The sequence below is a fragment of the Mytilus californianus genome, unplaced genomic scaffold, assembly GCF_021869535.1.
Source record: "Mytilus californianus isolate M0D057914Y unplaced genomic scaffold, xbMytCali1.0.p SCAF_1, whole genome shotgun sequence".
Lineage (NCBI taxonomy): Eukaryota > Metazoa > Mollusca > Bivalvia > Mytilida > Mytilidae > Mytilus > Mytilus californianus.
This window is the reverse complement of record NW_026262581.1, coordinates 113,644,310-113,666,069: the sequence shown is the minus strand read 5'-3', so window position 1 is coordinate 113,666,069 and position 21,760 is coordinate 113,644,310. Positions and strand designations below refer to the sequence as shown.

At 34.6% G+C, this 21,760-nt stretch overlaps 1 protein-coding gene across 2 annotated transcripts in view; it reads right to left on the bottom strand.

Annotated features, from left to right (window-relative positions):
* LOC127730983 (R-spondin-2-like) overlaps nucleotides 1–725 on the bottom strand; it is a 52,774-nt gene extending 52,049 nt beyond the window's left edge. For both annotated transcript variants that reach the window (XM_052239677.1, XM_052239686.1), the window contains exon 1: nucleotides 376–725. In XM_052239677.1, the coding sequence (XP_052095637.1) occupies nucleotides 376–451 (76 nt within the window). In that variant the 5' untranslated portion in view covers nucleotides 452–725. The remainder of the gene's footprint in view (nucleotides 1–375) is intronic.
* Nucleotides 726–21,760: the final 21,035 nt, after the last annotated feature.

Below are 21,760 nucleotides of genomic sequence, written 5' to 3'. Positions count from 1 at the left end.
ACCTTGTTTTCAAATTATAATAATATTTTCATTTTGAGAAAACTCGTTTAAATTCAGAACAATACGAGAAATTCGTTATTCATTTTTTTCTACCTTTTCAGTCATTTTTAACTAAAGCCCATTCTGTTAGACAATTATAGGGAAAATTTCATGTAAATTTTAAAAATCAAAATATATTGTATTTAAGTTTTATTTGCCTTATCCGGTCTTACATTTGTTCTATCGTCGCTGTTACAAACGTGTAAGTCAAAAATAAAGTAAAAGTAGTATGAATGGTTCATGCTTTTCCCTTTACGACACATGCTAATGGGTGTTTTAAGACCATTATTTTTGTAATTACAATACAATTTACATGTTATTTATATTTAGACTTACTTCTTTTTGTCCTTTCTTCTGAATAAACTGTACTATAAAGCATCAGATTAAAAGTCAATAAAATCCTTAGAATCATGATATTTTAACTATAAACGTCCACATTTTTTGTCACATTTCGTTTGTATAAATACAAATAATTAAAATTTAAAATATTTTCCAACAACTAATCCCTTTTTATCAGACGTGAAGTGATAATTTAGAAATATTCCATTATAACTATAACCTTAAAAATATATATATTTTTTCCTTTTCATTTTTCGGAGAAAATTGTTGAATGAATTTATTAATCCAAAATTTTAAAAACATTAGCATGAAAGATACAAATAGATTGCAGGTTCTTTACAAACTCCGCCTACCTCACACCTCGTGACTGTAGAAGAAGCTACGTATGTCTGCTCATTTTCAAATTAAAGGTCGCCTATAACATCTACGTGTTGTATCGTAAGGGAAAGATCTTGCCAAAAACTTTCACTGCATTTTATATACTTCACTAGCTGATAATCAAATATACGACTTAATTACAGTCTATTTTGAACAACAACTTGCACATATCCCGAATTGAAAAATAACAATGAAGATATTTCAGATTCCTTTGAAGTGCTGTCTGGGTTTTGTTTCATTATATATCCTTTCGACAATTTTCAGGATGAAAGAATCATATTTATTTCAAACCTGATGCGGATGCTCAGAATAACTAAGCAAGGAATTAACAAAAGCTAATATATATATATATATATATTGAAGTTTCTGCGAACCTGTTTAACTACTAGTATTTATTTCATCTTGATTAGAGGTCATTCAATGTTATAAAAAATTGCATATTCCATAATCAAATACTCCTTATATAGATTGTCTAAAATAAGTTGATGAAAAGTTTACAAAAATATAGTGACAGGTTGCACATATACTAATTATTTTGAGATTCAGTCCTGGTTTTCAATAATTCATATAACTTTTTGTATATATCAATTTGTGACCGTTTTATACCTGCTTTTACGTTACTTGATATGCAAGCGCTGATTATTCCTATATCAGAGCTGGTTGGGCTACTTGTGTTGTTTGCTGTTTATATGTAGTCACATAATTATGTTAGAATGCTGATTTTGTTTGTTGTTTATCCACACATATGTACTTGTTCACATCTTTGTCGTTTTGTCATTATGGATAGTTGTATCATTCATGGGAATCATACAACATATATAACTCTGGTGTTGTTTGCTGCTATCCTTATATATAGTTGAATGCTGGGGATGTTTGCTATTACCCTTTCATATGGTTGAATGCTAAGAATGTTTGCTGCTATCCTCACATATGGTTGAATGCTAAGAATGTTTGCTGCTATCCTCACATATGGTTGAATGCTAAGAATGTTAGCTGCTATCCTCACATATGGTTGAATGCTAGGAATGTTTGCTGCTATCCTCACACATGGTTGAATGCTGGGAATGTTTGCTGCTATCCTCACATATGGTTGAATGCTGGGAATGTTTGCTGCTATCCTCACATATGGTTGAATGATAGCAATATTTGCTGCTATCATCACATATCGCAGAGTGCTAGCGATGTTTGCTGCTATACTCACATATGGTTGAATGTTGGGAATGATTGCTGCTATCCTCACATATGGTAGAGTGCTGGGGATGTTAGATGTTACCCTTACATATGGTTTCAAGAATGCTGGGAATGTTTGCTGTTATCCTTACATATGGTTGAATGCTGGGAATGTTTGCTGCTATCCTCACATATGGTAGAGTGCTGGGGATGTTAGCTGTTACCCTTACATATGGTTTCAAGAATGCTGGGAATGTTTGCTGTTATCCTTACATATGGTTGAATGCTAGGAATGTTTGCTGCTATCCTCACATATGGTAGAGTGCTGTGGATGTTTCCTGTTATCCTTACAAATGGTTGAATGCTAGGAATGTTTGCTGTTATCCTTACATATGGTTGAATGCTGGGGATGTTTGCTGTTATCCTCACATATGGTAGAATGCTGGGGATGTTTGCTGTTATCCTTACATATGGTAGAGTGCTGGGGTTGTTTGCTGTTATTATTACACATTGTAGAATGCTGGGGATGTTTCCTGTTATTCTTATATATAGCAGATGGCTGGGGTTGTTTGCTGTTATTATTACACATTGTAGAATGCTGGGGATGTTTCCTGTTATTCTTATATTTAGCAGATGGCTGGGGATGTTTGCTGTTATTATAACATATGGTAGAATGCTGGGGATGTTTCCTGTTATTCTTATATATAGCAGAGGACTGGGGATGTTTGCTGTTATCCTTATATATGTTAGAAGACTTGAATGTTTGCTTGTATCCTTACATGTTGTAGAGTGCTGGGCATATTTGCTGTTATCCTCACATGTGTGAGATCTCCGGGTATGTTTGCTGTATATACTCACATATGATTGAGTGCTGAGAATGTTTGCTGTTTATTCTCACTTATGAGAGAGGGCTTGATATGTTTGCTGTTATCCTTTCATATGGTAGAGACTGGGGATGTTTGCTGTTATCTTACAAATGGTAGAGTGATTGGGATGTTTGCTGTTATTCTTACATAAGATAGAGTGCTGGGGATGTTTGCTGTTATTTTTACAAATGGTAGAGTGCTGGGTATGTTTGCTGTTATCCTCACATATCGTAGAGGGCTGAGGATTTTTGCTGTTTACCTTACATGTGGCTGAATGCAGGGAATGTTTGCTGCTATCCTCACATATGGTTGAATGATAGCAATATTTGCTGCTATCCTCACATATGGCAGAGTGCTAGCAATGTTTGCTGCTATCCTCACATATGGTTGAATGCTGGGAATGTTTGCTGCTATCCTCACATATGGTTGAATGCTGGGAATGTTTGCTGCTATCCTCACTTATGGTAGAGTGCTGGGGATGTTAGATGTTACCCTTACATAGGGTTTCAAGAATGCTGGGAGTGTTTGATGTTATCCTTACATATGGTTGAATGCTGGGAATGTTTGCTGCTATCCTCACATATGGTAGAGTGTTGGGGATGTTAGCTGTTACCCTTACATATGGTTTCAAGAATGCTGGGAATGTTTGCTGTTGTCCTTACATATGGTTGAATGCTAGGAATGTTTGCTGCTATCCTCACATATGGTAGACTGCAGTGGATGTTTACTGTTATCCTTACATATGGTAGAGTGCTGGGGTGGTTTGCTGTTATTATTACATATGGTAGAATGCTGGGGATGTTTCCTGTTATTCTTATATATAGCAGAGGGCTGGGGATGTTTGCTGTTATCCTTATATATGTTAGAAGGCTTGAATGTTTGCTGTTATCCTTACATGTTGTAGAGTACTGGGCATATTTGCTGTTATCCTCACATGTGTTAGATCGCTGGGTATGTTTGCTGTATATACTCACATATGATTGAGTGCTGAGAATGTTCAGTGTTTATCCTCACTTATGAGAGAGGGCTTGATATGTTTGCTGTTATCCTTTCATATGGTAGAGACTGGGGATGTTTGCTGTTATCTTACAAATGGTAGAGTGCTGGGTATGTTTGCTGCTATCCTCACATATGGTAGAGGGCTGGGGATTTTTGCTGTTTACCTTACATGTGGTTAAGTGTTGGTGTTGTTTGGTGTTATCCTCATATGTGTTTGAGGGCTGTGGATGTTTGCTGTTTAACCACAAATATGATAAAAAGCTAGGGTGTTTGCTGTTATCCTTACATATGGTACTGCTGGATATGTTTGCTGTTAGCCTTACAAATGGTAGAGTGCTGTGGATATTTGCTGTTATCTTACAAATGGTAGAGTGCTGAAGTCCTTATATATGGTAGTGCTGGGTATGTTTGCTGTTACCCTTACAAATGGTAGAGTGCTGTGGATATTTGCTTTTATCATCTTGATATGTTCTTATAAATGATAGAGTTCTGGGGAAGTTTGCTGTTATGCTGTAACTTTACAAATTGTAGGGTGTTGGGAATGTTTACTGTTATCCTTACATATGGTTGAATGCTGGGGATGATTGCTGATTATCCTTATATATGGTATAGTGCTGGGGATGTTCGCTGTTGTCTTTACATACAACAGAGGGCTGGGGATGTTTGCTGTTTATCTTCACATATGGTAGAGTGCTGAAGATGTTTGCTGTTATCCATTCATATGGTAGAATGCTGGGGACGTTTGCTGTTATCTTACAAATTGTAGATTGCTGGGGATGTTTGCTGTAACCCTTATATATAGTAGAATATAGAGAATGGTTGCTGTTATCTTAAAAATTGTAGAGTGCTAGGAATGATTGCTGTATCCTTACATAGGATAGAATGCGTGGTATGTTTGCTGTTATCCTTACAAATGGTAGAGTTCTGATGATGTTTGATGTAATCCTTACATATGGTAATGTGTTCGGGATGTGTGTTGTTATCCTTACATACGGTAGAGGGCTGGGATGTTTGCTGCTATCCTCACAAATTGTAGATGCTGTGGATGTTTGCTGTTATCTTACAAATTGTAGAGTGCTGGTGATGTTTGCTGTCATCCTTGCATATGATAGAATACAGAGGATGTTTGCTGTTATCCATAAAAATGATAGATGGCTAAGGATTTTTGCTGTTATCTTAAAAATTGTAGATTGCCAGGGATGTTTGCTGTTACTATTACATATGGTAGAGTGCTTGGGATGTTTGTTGTTATTCTTACATGTGGTAGAGAGCTGGGGATATTTGCTGTCACCCTTACAAATGGTAGAGTGCTGGGGATGTTTTATGTAATCCTTACATATCGTAAAGGGCTAGGGATGTTTGCTGTTATCTTACAAATTGTAGAGTGCTGGGGATGTTTGATGTAATCTTTACATATGATAAAGTGCTGGGGATGTTTGCTGTTATCTTACAAATTGTAGAGTGCTGGGGATGTTTGCTGTCATCCTTGCATATAATAGAATACAGAGGATGTTTGCTGTTATCCATACAAATGATAGAGGGCTAAGGATGTTTGCTGTTATCTTAAAAATTGTAGAGTGCTAGGGTTGTTTGCTGTTATCCTTACATATGGTAGAGTGCTTGGGATGTTTATTGTTATTCTTACATATGGTAAAGTGTTGATGTTGTTTGCTGTTATCCTTACATGTGGTAGAGAGCTAGGGATATCTGCTGTTATCCTTACAAATGGTAGAGTGCTGGGGATGTTTGATGTAATCTTTACATATAGTAAAGTGTTGGGGATGTTTGCTGTTATCTTACAAATTGTAAAGTGCTGGGGATGTTTGATGTAATCTTTACATATGATAAAGTGCTGGGGATGTTTGCTGTTATCTTACAAATTGTAGAGTGCTGGGGATGTTTGCTGTCATCCTTGCATATAATAGAATACAGAGGATGTTTGCTGTTATCCATACAAATGATAGAGGGCTAAGGATGTTTGCTGTTATCTTAAAAATTGTAGAGTGCTAGGGTTGTTTGCTGTTATCCTTACATGTGGTAGAGTGCTTGGGATGTTTATTGTTATTCTTACATATGGTAAAGTGTTGATGTTGTTTGCTGTTATCCTTACATGTGGTAGAGAGCTGGGGATATTTGCTGTTATCCTTACAAATGGTAGAGTGCTTGGGATGTTTGATGTAATCTTTACATATAGTAAAGTGTTGGGGATGTTTGCTGTTATCTTACAAATTGTAGAGTGCTGGGGATGTTTCCTGTCATCCTTACATATGGTAGAATACAGAGGATGTTTGCTGTTATCCTTACAAATGGTAGAGGACTGGGGATGTTTGCTGTTATCTTACAAATTGTAGAGTGCTAGAGATGTTTGTTGTTATCCTTACATATGGTAGAGTGCTGGGGATGTTTGCTGTTATTCTTATAAAAGGTAGAGTGCTGGGTATGTTTGCTGTCAACCTTACTTATGGTAAAGGGTTGGTGTTGTTTTGTGTTATCCTCAGATCTGTTTAAAGGCTTGTGATGTTTGCTGTTTATCCTCGCATATGGTAGAGTGTTGGTGGTGTTAGAAGTTTATCCACACATATGTAAAAATTCTGGTGATTATTATTGTTCTCCCTCGCATCTGTATCTGTTCATAGAGCTTGTGATTTTGTGTTTACCTGCACATTTGTAAAATTCCTAGGGTCGTTTGTTGTATAGTTATATGTTTACTTTAAATGTTATCCTATGTTTTTGTGCTGGTGTTATTTATGTGCAAATGCTTATAGTGTTTTGATTTGCTAAGGTTTTGCCGTTTTTTTGTTAATGTTGTGTACACTGTTTGAAAGATTTTTTATTAATTTTGTTCTTGCGGTTTATTTTCTTTAATTGATTTCCTTCGTAATTTTTTTAAATGTTGCGTCAGTGTGTTGAAGTGTCGTCCCCTATACGAATAAATGGAAATGCGAGATAAAGTTCATTGATAAAGCAATTTTTTATGGAAATCATTTTTATCTATAATCCTAATTATATTTTATCCTTAAGTTTTTTTGTATATTTTTCGCTAGAATATCTTTGTTGAGCTGGTTTATGTGATGTCTATTTTGTTTAGTATAAACATTACAGAGAGTACTAGTGTTGCTTGTTGTAGGTACTCTGTTTGTTAATTATTGTTACTAAAGGTATATCTTTTAAAGAGCTCTCCTAGTGATGTTTGTTATGTCTGATTATTGTTTTCTTTTTTTTTCGGTGATGAGGAATAGCTGTTGTATGTTTGTGTACATTGTTGTTCCTTCACACTATATTCTGTAACTTCTGACTTTTGACTTATGCCCATTTGGTTGATTTTTGTCACTATGCTGGTGATCTGATCAACTGTTTATGAATTTGTTGTAGGGTTGTTGTTGGTTGGTGTGTATGTTTGTTGTCTGTGAATTTGTTGTGGGGTGTGGCTGGTTGGTGTGTATGGTGTCTGTGAATCTTTCTGACCTTTGTTTTGACTGTCATTGCTTGATTTGGATATTGTTTATTATCGTTTGTTTGTGTTGCTTTCTTGGGGAATTTGAAGTCATTTGTATGCATATTTGTTGTTTCCCCTCGATATGTTAACGTGTTGTAATTATATGTTGTGTGTGAACTGATGATTTATTTACTATGTTTTGGTGTGCATGATATGAATTTTTAATCGTCATTTTTTTTACCTTATATTCCCAACTATTTGTTGTGTTTAGTGTATATGGCATTTATTTCACCTGTTTATGGTCAAGCACTGATCATGGCCAGGATTTGATGTTAGGGAGCGCTCCTCAGAGTAAAGAATAAGTGGACCTTTATCTTATACGCACATTGGCAGTAACTCTACCTTTTTTGCATATTTTTTTCTTTTTTTAAAAAGGGGGGGGGGGGGCGCTCACCGGATGCGCCCTTGCCAAATCCGCACCTGATGTTTCAATACATCGAGATTTATCCATAGCCTTGTATTTTGTATCCTCTGTACCTTTTCAAAATCGAATCAGTTATCCTATTTATTATATCGTCTTGATTTGATAAAGAAAAAAATATATTTCAACATTAACGTCAATTGTACATTTATTAAGGAAGTGATAAACCTAATATTGAATTGCGCTTTCTTTGTTGATGTCGGTTATCCAGACCTTTTATTTTAATTGACTTTGAACTTATTTGACTTCAACTCCTATAAGACATTTTCCACATATTTATTTCACTTTACTATCTATTATTATTCGTTTTCTTCAGAGAGAATTATTTGTCATCCTCGATTGAAATTCACTATTGTATTATAACCAATAAAAATCAGTGAAAGCGTAAAATATTCGTCTTTAATTGAAATAATTTGTTTCGGTACGAACCGAAGACGTGCAATTGAAACAGTCGCATGGGTGATTTTAATATTACTCTTAATAAAGTATTTTTATTATTCTATTGAACCTATGTACAGTGGAAAATATTTAACAGACGATATAACATGAATAATTACCGTTTAATAAGGAAGGTTTATGTAATAAAAATGGTGAAATTGAAAAGTAATTTCATTCATTTTATATTTGTGGTCGTTCAAAACTTTATGTGTAATGCATGACTCCTATACTTTATCAAGATAGTTATTTAAGTTGTCTTTTTTATGATTAATATTTGACATTATATATATATGCAAACGGAATGTAATAGTAAATTCGATTATAGTTAAGCAATACCTTTTTGGTCATAGAACTGCATACGTATAACAATAATGAGATGTGGTATCATTTATCCAGAGACCAATGAGCGTCGATGTAAGCAACTAGATGCCACCGTACGGCATTCATCAATAAACCAAACTTATACCGCATAGCAATCTATAAAAGGCTCCGCAATGACAAAACATAAAATAATTCAATAATTCAAGAATAATAACGGCCTGATTTATGAACAAAACTACAAACGAAAAACAAATATGGTATGCAGCAACAAATGTCAGCCACTGAATTACAGGCTTCTGACTTGGGACTGATACAGACACAAATGGGGGTTTAAACATGTTTGAGGGCGCCCAACCCTCCCCTAACCTTGGACAGTGGTGTAACAGCACAACATAACAAACTATAAAAATAGGTTGAAAAGGTCTTGACTCATCAGATCGATACAAAACAACTAACAAAATTAATACCACAAAGACACAAACTTCCGATCTGAGAGTACTCTCAATTACCGAAAGCTAGTTCAAAACAAATTACAACAAAAAAAAACATGTTTCCCAGACAAAACATTGAACAGTACACACCCAACGGATTAAGCGTAACGACGTCATAGAGTCATGTATAAAGCCCAAATATAAGTACAGACATGGTTAACAACTGTTTATGATAGTCTTATATGAATAAATGAGTAAATAGTTTAGTAGAGTGCAACCTGAATATATACATTACAATGTACATTTAGTATACATGATGATTCAGCCAGCCAAACAGACTCATGATGCACTACCATGTTTTATTTTTTTAAATAACAGATATAAGAAAATGAGTTCAAATTATATCATTTAAATGATGACATACATAGTGTCTTAATTTTAATATTTGCAATATACAATTCAAAAATTTATACGGAGTCCTGTCTTATTTTCGGGCATTCTGATAGAATTTAGGTGTTTATGACCCCAATGATTTGCTAGCTGCCGCTGACAGCTCATTAACAGAACCATGCATTAAAGTCTATGTTTGCCGATAGCGTAAGACCTAACGGATTTTTTTGGGGTTCAAATTACTATGTAATTAGTTGAACTAACCAATTTAATTGTCAATATTCCTCGGTAAAATTCGTATCTACTATATTTCTATTATATATTATTTGTCTCTCTATTCCAGCTACACTTGTCGTAAACATGTTATTTGTTACTATTTGTTGATGATCACATACTTTGGGTTTTGAGAAATAAAAAAGTACAAATTTCAAAAAATACTAACGTGTAACTAATATTTTTATTGCTACATACCAAATATCGGCTCAATGTCTTACTCTAAGACGAGAGAAAAAACCGGCGAAGTTCTAAGTCCACGCTTTCAATTCTAAAATAAATTAAATTCTGTTCGTTTCAAAACACATATTTCTGGAATAGCCTTAATCAGCTGCTACGCTCGAGAACAAAAGTTTTGGAAGCCGCCAGAACTATAACAACGACGAAGAGCATATAAACCAAAGGACATACACAGAACAGACGCTTACCCCTGAACACTGTACAGGAACGAATGTAACATTTGAGTTACACCACATAATGTAAACACATCTGGTTTACTTTTACAAATTGTGACTTGGATGGAGAGTTGTCTCATTGGCACTCATACCACATCTTCTTATATCTACATATTGATATTCCCTGCATTTATTTCACACCAGGACCATGTTCTAAAATTCCTTCAAACCTGCAATCAAATTTGAAGAATCAGAGAATCAGTTTCGTATTTTAAGGATTGAACATTTAGAGAGAATTTCCGAAAATGTAAACAAATTATAAAAGTCTAAAGATGACAAAAAAGAGCATTTTTGATATATTTTTGCACAATTTGGGTAGGTATCCATAAAATGCATAAGTAGGCCATTTTTAACCAAAGCCAACATTTTTATTAGAAATAATTTCATATATTGTCTTTCAGATACAAATTATTTCATTTTCGTTAAAGACGTCATTCGAAGCCAATTTTTACAAAAGCCAAATGACGTGGATGTAAGCAACTATAGGTCATCGTACGACCTTCAACAAGTAGGTGTTATTTGTATGACTATCCCTTTAGTATCCTCCGCCTTCAACAAGTAGGTGTTATTTGTATGACTATCCCTTTAGTATCCTCCGCCTTCAACAAGTAGGTGTTATTTGTATGACTATCCCTTTAGTATCCTCCGCCTTCAACAAGTAGGTGTTACTTGTATGACTATCCCTTTAGTATCCTCCGCCTTCAACAAGTAGGTGTTATTTGTATGACTATCCCTTTAGTATCCTCCGCCTTCAACAAGTAGGTGTTATTTGTATGACTCTCCCATTAGTATCTTCCGCCTTCAACAAGTAGGTGTTATTTGTATGACTATCCCTTTAGTATCCTCCGCCTTCAACAAGTAGGTGTTATTTGTATGACTATCCCTTTAGTATCCTCCGCCTTCAACAAGTAGGTGTTATTTGTATGACTATCCCATTAGTATCCTCCGCCTTCAACAAGTAGGTGTTATTTGTATGACTATCCCTTTAGTATCCTCCGCCTTCAACAAGTAGGTGTTATTTGTATGACTATCCCTTTAGTATCCTCCGCCTCTGTTTTTTATTACTTTGTGATTTCAACCCTGGGATCAAACAAATAAACAGAGGAATTTTGCCATAGCTTTTTACCTTAGTTTAAGGACTATAATTTCTTAAAATCATTTCTTTGTAAAAATAATCGTACGAGATTGTAACTTCTCATAATATGACTACAAATATCTTGATTCCATTTCCTTCATGCATCACAGATGACTTTGCTAACAACTTTTAAATAAGTAGTCTATTGAACATATCGCTTCATTTAAATAACAACGAATTTTACACCAATGCAGTCAAAATATTATTACAAACATATAAGAATAAAAGTGAAGACATTTTAATTTTCAATTTTAAATCGATTTTCTTTTCACTGCCTGTGGTCTCTTTGATTTAAATCGTCTACTTCAAAGGTCACGATTGCCATGAAATTCATCGGAAAGAAAACTCAGTCCCTCCCCCTAAAGAAAATCCAGACATACGCACATAGTAAGCTTAGTTTAATAACTACCTTTCAAAAGATGTGACATGGATCGTTCACAAAGATCTCTACATAATACACTCAATACAAACGAACAGTTGAATAATAATTACATAGTGTACTAGTTACAACCATTTTTTACTGTCTTGTAAGATGAGGTAACAATACCATGAGATAATTTAACTAAATAACGTAACACAAGTGTAAAGACCGTCGGGATCAATCCATCAAAGTTCTTTAATACGATCCTTTGGTGCATGGTTATAACGGTAAAGAAATACCCGGTAATTGAATAATATACGGTGTTAATACAGAATAAACAACTACAAATTAAACTGCATTCACTTTGACAAAACCCGTGTAATTGTTATCATTATATCAAGTATATTTTTCATTAAAAGTGACATTAAAATTAAACGACGGTCTGACAAAAAAATCAGGGTTTTCACTCGACTGAGCATAGGATATGATAGTTATCTATGATATGCAAAATTTATTATCAAGGCAATACAAACCATTTAGGGAAGTATAGAGAGTTTGAAAAATCTATTAAAATAGAAAATCAAGAAAATGATTAACTTTTTACGGCTTTACATTAATCATGAATTTGAAAAAGGGGGCAAACTGTAAAAAAATCTTTTCCAGTCTTCATACGTGTGCTTAACAGAACCTAAAGAGCAGTTTGACTATTGTATAATACAAAACATCCTAGTCATTGTTAGATGCTAAAATGGATCATTTGTAGTAAAGTAACTATCCGCTTTAATATGGAATTGATATAACTATTGTTATATATGTAACACATGGTGGGGCAACAAGTGTAATCTTTAGCGTTGCAACCACTGTAAATACTAAAAGTAAAACCGGTAATGATATAACTTCTGTAATGAATGTAACGCATGTTCAGTGGTGCAACCAAAACCGTTATCATCAATGCAAACAATGTAATCATTATCAGTTCAACAAAAAGTCATCATTTTCTATGCAACCAATGTGATCATCAACAGTTCAAACAATGTAATCATACGCAGTGCAACCAATTTAACAATTAGCAGTACCTTGCAACCAATGTAATCATTAGCATTGCACCCAATGAAATATTTAGCAGTGCAACAAATATAATCATTAGCAGTGCAACAAATATAATCATAAGCAGTGCAACCAATGTAATCATTAACCAATGTAATCATTAGCAGTGCAACCAATGAAATCATAAGCAATGCAACCAATGTTATCATTAGCAGTTCAGCCAATGTATTCATTAGCAGTGCAACCAATGAAATAATTAGCAATGGAACCAATGTCATCACTAGCAGTGCAACCAATGTATGTATTAGCAGTGCAACCAATGTAATCATCAGCAGTTCAACCAACGGTATCATTAGCAGTGCAACCATTGTAATCATTAGTAGTGCAACCATTGTGTTCATTAGCAGTGCAACCAATGTAATCATTTACAATGCTACAAATGCAATCAGTAGTGGTGCAAACAATGTCATCATAAGCAGTTCAACAAATGTAATCATTAGCAGTGAAATCAGTGTATTCATTAGCAGTACAACCAATGTAATCATTTGCAATGCAACCAATATAATCAGTACTAATGCAACCAATGTAATCATTAACAGTTAAACCAAGTTATCATTAGCAGCGCAACCAATGTATTCATTAGCAGTGCAACCAATGTTATCATAAGCAATGGACCAATGTTATCATTATTAATGCAACCATTGTAATCAAAAACGTTACAATTAATGTAATCATTTGCAGTGGAACCAATGTAATCATTAGCATTGCAACCAATGTAATCATGAGCAGTGCAACCAAGATAATCATAAGCAGTGCAACCAATGGAATCATAAGCATTGCAACCAATGTATCCATTAGCAGTGCAACCAATGTAATCATTAGCATTGGAACCATTGAAATCATTAGCAGTGCGATCAGTGTAATCATTTGCAGTGCAACCAATGTAATCATTAGCATTACAACCAATGTAATCATTGACAGTCCAATCAATGCATTCATTAGCAGTGCACCCAATGTAATCATAAGCAGTGTAACCAATGTCATCATTAGCAGTTAAACTAATGTTATCATTTCCAGTCATTAGCAGAGCATCCATTGTAATCATAAGCATAGCAACCAATGTATTCATTAGCAGTGCAACCAATGTAATCATCAGCAGTTTAACCAATATAATCATTAGCAGTGCAACCAATGTTATCATTAGCAGTGGAACCATTGTAATCATTGGTAGTGCAACCAATGTAATCATAGCAGTTCAACCAATGTTATCATTAGCAGTTCAGCCAATGTATTTATTACCAGTTCAACCAATGTAATCATTAGCAGTGCAACATATATTATCATATGTAGTGGAACCAATGTAATCATTATCATACCAACCAATGTAATCATTAGCAGTGGAACCAATGTAATCATTGGTAGTGCAACCAATGTAATCATAAGCAGTGCAACCAATGAACACATAGCAGTTCAACCAATGTTATCATTAGCAGTTCAGCCAATGTATTTATTACCAGTTCAACCAATGTAATCATTAGCAGTGCAACCAATATTATCATATGTAGTGCAACCATTGTAATCATTATCAGACCAACCAATGTAATCATTAGCAGTGGAACCAATGTAATCATTAACACTGGAAGCAATGTTTTCATTAGCAGTGCAACCAATGTAAACATTAGCAGCGCAAACAATGTAATAATTAGCAGTGCAACCAATGTATTTATTAGCAGTGCAACCAATGTTTTCATTAACAGTGCAGCCAATGTTATCATTAGCAGTTCAACCAATGTATTCCTTAGCAGTGCAAAACATTGTTATCATTAGCAGTGGAACCAATGTAATCATTATCAGTGCAACCATTGTAATCATTAGCAGTGCAATCATTGTTATCATTAGCTGTTCAACCAATGTAATCATTAGTAGTGGAACCAATGTATGCATTAGCAGTGCAACCAATGAAATCATTAGAAGTTCAACCATTGTTATCATTAACATTGGAACCAAATTGGCAATGTAATCATTAGCAGAACAGTCATTGTAACCATTAGCAGAGCAACCAATGTAATCATTAGCAGTGCAACCAATGTATCCATTAGCAATGTAACCAATGTAATCATTAGCAATGCAACCAATGTAATCATTAGCAGTGCAACCAATTTTATCATTAGCAATGCAACCAATTTTATCATTAGCAATGCAACCAATGTATTCATTAGCAATGCAATCATTGTAATCATTAGCAGTGCAACCAATGTATTCATTAGCAATGCAACCATTGCAACAACTGTGACCAGTACGGACGTAATTTATAAAATGCAGTATTACAACTTGGGAGTCATTTAGTACAACAGAATTCAAATATATAAATAGAACTTCAAATCAAATAAAAGAAAACTTATGGTTTTGTAAATGATGCAATCAATGGGTGAGGAAAGTGTGAAGGGCAAACTAAATGATTTTTTTAACATTCCATTTATAACTTTCACATTATCAAATTGTCATAAAAATCGTTATGCAAAAATTTAAAATCCCATTTTGAATCTATATGTAATAACTTCTGTTCTTTTCATTTTAAAATTATGACATTTTTATGCGCAGTGAAACGTTTGTATACAGACAAATATAGCTAGTGAAACACAATGGGATAGAAAATTCACAAGGAAAACATTATATATATGTAGCCAAATGTACGCAACCTTAGAAAATACATCCAATGATGTGTATTTCCTTGTGTTTCAAAGCCAATTCTTTCATTGTGACAGGTGTGTTGTCAGAATATACTTTTACTTGTTTACTTAATACCTTATAACATATCATAAGAAATTGACTGTGATGCATAAGACACTCTAGCTCAAATATGTACAAGAACAATGCTTCTTCCTGTCATAGTAGAAAATTCAATATTGACGAAATCGACATCAATCCATTTCTACACAACTGGGTGCAATACCGACAGCATAAAACTGAACATGATTTTACAGAAGGTATCCAAGGTATGTTTACCTGTAACTACATCCGTTATCTTTCTTTATAAAAATAAGGAGATGAGGTATGACTGCCAATGAGACAACTATCCACCAAGGTTCAAATAAAGTGGATGTAAGCAATTAAAGGCAACCGTACGGCCTTCAACAATGAGAAAACCCCATACCGTATAGTTGGCTATAAAAGGCCCCGACATGAAAAATATGAAACAATTCAATTGAGAAAACTAACCGTCTAATTTATAACAGAAGAATTAACGAAAAACAAATATGACAGACATGAACCAAGGACAACCACTGAACTAAGAGGCTCCTGACTTGGGACGGGTAGGTCTTTTCACCACCGAACACCACCGCACACCTTAAACCACATGCGAACACCCCAAAAGTGAATTAAAACTATGATAAAAACAATAATGTGTGTCAATAAAAGCAGAAAACTGTTGAATTTGTTGATTTTTTATCGCAATTTCAAAGAATAATTAAACGGAGAATAAACACGTTCGTTTAAGGAAAATTTGTATTTCATTTTCTGGACAAAAACGAAACTTCATCGGAATATTACTTTACTTAAAAATTTCAGAACACGGGATCTTGGATGACTTATATGTGTTCTTAATGTATGATAAATCAATTTTAGCCTGACACGCGTCTGGAAGGAGGGGGGTAACAAGATTAAACGGGACAGGCACATAAAGAATGTGGCGGGGTTAAACATGTTTGTGAGCGCTCAACCCTCCCCCTAACCTGGGACAGTGGTGTAACAGCACAACATAAGAACAAACTATAAAAATCAGTTGAGAAAGGCTTAACTCATCAGATCGATACAAAGCAGAAAAACATCAAACAGAAACAGACCGGACGTGGCAGAGTACTTATCCATCCCTCATCCCTAACAACAAAATGGACACTAAGTACAGATCTGAGAGTACTCGCAGTTACTGCCAGCTAGCTCAAAGCCAATGACAACTAATAAAAAAATCAGGTATCTAAGACTAAAATATCAATCAGTACACATCCAACATCCAATGGATTTAGTGTGAAGACGTCATTAACAGTCAGAGAAAAACATGACTTTGTGCAATGCCAAAATAAAGGTATCGACAGACTGTAGTACCGTTAAAGTGTATATGTGTATAACAAAACTATTTAGTATGATTTAAATTTACTAATAACAAAATCAGTATTTATACCGATAAAAACAATATTCAAAGAAGCTTGGTTTCTTGATTGACAACATATTTGTTACGTTTGGAGGACGTGATTTTCAACAAACAATCGGCATTCCCATTGGGAACCAACTGTGCCCCTCTTCTTGCCGACTTGTTCCTTTGTTCATTTGAGGCTGACTTTATACAGGAACTTCTTAGGAAGAAAGAAAAGAAGTTAGCAGTATCCTTTAACTTTACTTTCCGCTATATAGATAATGTTCTCTCACTGAATAATTCAAAATTAGGTAACTTTGTTGAACGCATCAATCCCATCGAATTTGAGATAAAGGATACAACAGATACAGTTAAGTTTGCCTCATATCTTGACTTACATCTAGAAATTGACAATGAGAATCGATTGAAAACAAAACTTTACGACAAAAGAGATGATTTCAGCTTCCCAATTGTGAACTTTCCATTTCTATGTAGCAACGTTCCAGCAGCACCTGCGGAGTATATATCTCCCAGTTGATACGATATTCCAGGGCTTGTATTTCCTAACATGATTTCCTTGATAGAGGGTTGCTCCTTACAAGGACGCTATTAAACCAAGAGTTCCAAGTGGTGAAGTTGAAATCATCCCTTCATAAATTTTACGGACGCCATCAGGAGTTGGTTGACCGTTATGGAATATCCGTTTCACAGATGATAATGGATATGTTCCAAATGTCGTAACTATAATCCCGTCCCCTTTTCCCCGAATGTGACCTACCGAATTAGACTTATTACCGGGTTTGTACTAACATTAGCAACACGACGGGTGCCACATGTGGAGTAGAATCTGCTTACCCTTCCGGAGCACCTGAGATCACCCCCAGTTTTTGGTGGGGTTCGTGTTGCTCAGTCTTTAGTTTTCTATGTTGTGTTTTGTGTACTATTGTTTGTCTGTTGGCCTTTTTCTTTTTTAGCCATGGCATTGTCAATTTATTTTCGACTTATGAGTTTGAATGTCCCTTTGGTATCTTTCACCTCTCTCTTGAATCAGGTCTTTCACTTTGCTCCATTAGATTTGTGAGTCGCTCGTGTTCACGTTCTTACATGAGCAACAAACAAATCTAGAAAACATAGATAGAAATAATAAGGTAACTAAGGGGCGTCCAAACCTCTTGTACGACATAATGTCAAAACCATCAAAATCTAATGTGTCATGTTTTTATGGTCCATGAAACTTTCGTCAAATTTCAAAAGATTTGGTTGAGCTGTACTTTGATTATTACAGAGAACCCAAGGGTGTGACAGACGGACAGACAAACATTTGCATCACTATATACTACCCTCTTCGAAGTGGGAACATAAATAAAACTATATGTAATTGAAATTTTTTTTTACAATATCTGCAATTTTCTTTATTTGGGTATTTAGTGATACCATTTCTGAAGCGTATGTCAGTGTAAACAACTAATCCTAGAACAGGTTTTAATCAAGCACTTAAAAAACTGAAAATTTGTCAAAAGAAAGAGAAATATTCATTCTGTTTTTTCTTTCCTTTTTTTTAAATAGAATCTTATATTCATTCAGTCAAAGATTGAAAAATCTTTCAAACCTAGTGTCATAACCGAGACTTATGGCACTATCATAGATCATCATACACCTGTATGTAATTATTTGGTCAAGAAAGAGAAGTCTTGAATAAATTCCATTTCAGAAAGAATTTCAATTTTAATTGAGTTTTAATGGCAGATCATAATGAATGTAACCAGTACTTTCAATGTGTTCAAAGCAATTTTTTTTATTTTCTAGACGGAGGCACTGAACCAGATTTTAAACATGCTTGCTAACATGGTAACAGTGATGCAGCAAAGATGTGTCATCCTACCTTGACACATTATTTTGAATCAAAGCTCACCTCCAGCAAAATTATACAATGGGTGGGGGACAAGTTGTTATGGTAATTGAAGTAAATTAAGTTTGCAAAAGTCTGGTTTGGAACTTTTTTAAAGGTTGGGTAAAGTCCATAATGATCATATCTGTGTTGCCTGTTCTTGTCGAAGTTTAAAGCAAGTTCTTGTACAAAAGACAATAGTTGCATTTCACAGGATCTAGTCGGCCAGAAGCCATGCTGGAAATCATATAAGTTGTTATTATTTTCGTAGTTAATTATATGTTTTGATATGGTCCTTTATTTCACAACTGTTACAAGTGAGAGAAATGGGTCTGTAAATTACTATATTGTATTGTTCACCTTTTTTTGTATGCTGGTGTGACATTTGCATGTTTCCAGTCAGATGGTATAAAACCAGTTGAGATTGATTACTGAAAAAAGTTATGGGAAAAATTGGTGCATCATATTTTGAAGTTGTTGACACTGGCTTTGTGTGGGTTGATATTGTGTAGAAGTTTCTGTAGGACAGGTGTAGTAAGGGTGAAGGATGGTATAAATAGATAGGGACATGCCCCTTTATCAGGTATATTATTTTTCAATTCGGTGATGAAAACTGATTGGAATTGTTTTCTAGCTTTTTGTTTGGTATCAAGAATCAATTGTCTCCTTTTTTCTTGGAGCAACTCCACTGTTATCAGTTTGAACAGATTTTATATAGAAGAGTTTCTTTGGTTTAGATTGATTGGTGTAACTTTGGTCAAGCTCAGTTGTGGGAAGGTCAAGTATCATTTTCTCTTTATATACATATATTCCAAAGAAGCATGTCACTATTCTTGTGAGACCTACTGCTTCAGTCTTTTTTCATGTTTTATATACTTTGCCCTTTTCCTTTTGAAATGTATATTTGTCCTTTTTATTTATCATTTTTCTGATATTATGCACCAAAGAAAGGCGATGCTTATATGTAAACATTTAATGTATGATGATTTTGTGAAGTTGTTTTTAAGTAAACCCCACATTTCATTTATAGTATTTTTTGTTTCATTATTCATATTAGTAAGATCTTTAAGTGTGTTTTGCAGATCAGCTTTTATATTTTGCCTTATCATATTTAAGGATTTTTCTTGGATGCTGTAACTTTTCTTAACCATCCGTCTGCATCTGTATAGAAAATGTCATGGTCACAAAATCCTATTGGTATCTACTTTATTGATGGTTGGATTATTTACTAGGATTGAGTCTAATATTCTTTCTTTTCTGGTTGGTGAGCTTACTATTTGATGGAAGTTATAGTGGTCTAGAAGTTCGAAAGGTTTACTGTGATGTTCAGCTTCAGGTTTACCCATATTATCTGTATTAGACTAGTCAATATGACCTAGGTTAAATTCTCCACCTATAATGATTCAAGAGTTTGTTTGGTTCTACTTACTTATTACTCAATTGTTGTAATGATGTTCCTTTATCTCATGGTAGTCTAAAAATTAGTAAGTTCTTACATGTTTATTATACCCCACGCAACGAGTTGCGGAGGGTATAATGTTTTTGACCCGTCCGTCCGTCCGTCCATCCGTCCGTCCGTCTGTCTGTCCGTCAGTCCGTCAGTCCTGTTTCTTGTCATCGCAACTCCTCTCAAACCACACAACAGAATTTCACGAAATCTTTTTAGATAATAAGGACATACTATGTAGTTGTGCATATCGACAGGAAATTATGATTCAATTTTTTTCCAGGAGTTACGCCCCTTTGAACTTATTTGCCCAATATACTACTGCAACAGTTTGTCATCGCAACTCCTCTCAAACCACACAACAGAATTTCATGAAACCTTTTCGGATAATAAGGACATACTATGTAGATGTGCATATCGACAGGAAATTACGATTCAATTTTTTTTTCCAGGAGTTACGCTCCTTTGAACTTATTTGCCCAATATACTACTGCAACCTTTTGTCATCGCAACTCCTCTCAAACCACACAACAGAAATTCACGAAACCTTTTTAGATAATAAGGACATACTATGTAGTTGTGCATATCGACAGGAAATTATGATTCAATTCTGTTTCTAGGAGTTACGCCCCTTTGAACTTATTTACTTTAATGTACTACTGCAACAGTTTGTCATCGCAACTCCTCTCAAACCACACAACAGAATTTCATGAAACCTTTTCAGATAATAAGGACATACTACGTAGATGTGCATATCGACAGGAAATTACGATTAAATTTTTTTTTCAGGAGTTACGCCCCTTTGAACTTATTTGCCCAATATACTACTGCAACCTTTTGTCATCGCAACTCCTCTCAAACCACACAACAGAATTTCATGAAACCTTTTTAGATAATAAGGACATACTATGTAGATGTGCATATCGACAGGAAATTACGATTCAATTCTTTTTCTAGGAGTTACGCTCCTTTGAACTTATTTACTGTTATGTACTACTGCAACAGTTTGTCATCGCAACTCCTCTCAAACCACACAACAGAATTTCATGAAACCTTTTCAGATAATAAGGACATACTAAGTAGATGTGCATATTGACAGGGAATTCAATTTTTTTTTTTGATACAATTTTTTTTTCTTACACTTATTCTATTTCTCCAATGACAATGTGGGGACGTGGGGTATGTGAGCGCGCTCACCAAGGTTCTTTCATTTGAGACTATTTCAAAGATAGTTTTAAGTTCTCTAGCTTCTGTGCTAATAAATTCTTTATTGATGGCAATAAGTACCTCCATGGATTTGCTATTTTCATTTGGTTGCCTATCTGACCTGTAGAGGTTAAAAAGTTCTGATGGAAAGAATTTATATAATGTATTTTTGTCTAACCATGTTTCAGTGTCTTTGATTATGTCTGGTTTAGATAAATCAATTGACTTTTTTATTACATATCCATTAAACTTGATGTTGAACATTTTATTAGGTTTATGATTTTTAGTTGAAGCTTTTTGTGACGCTTTAAGTTTTTGTTTTAATCAAATTTGACCAAAGGCGATGAGGCTGCTTCGGTTACTGTCTTTTGAGCATAAAAATGCTTCTGTGTAAGTTTTATAAAATTCCATGAGGTCTAAGTCATGAAAATTATTGATGTTTAAAAAAACTTTAACCACAGGCTGAATCTAACTGGCATCGCCGAAGACAGAATGTAGGATCACTATGTTGCAGGTTCTACAAAAATG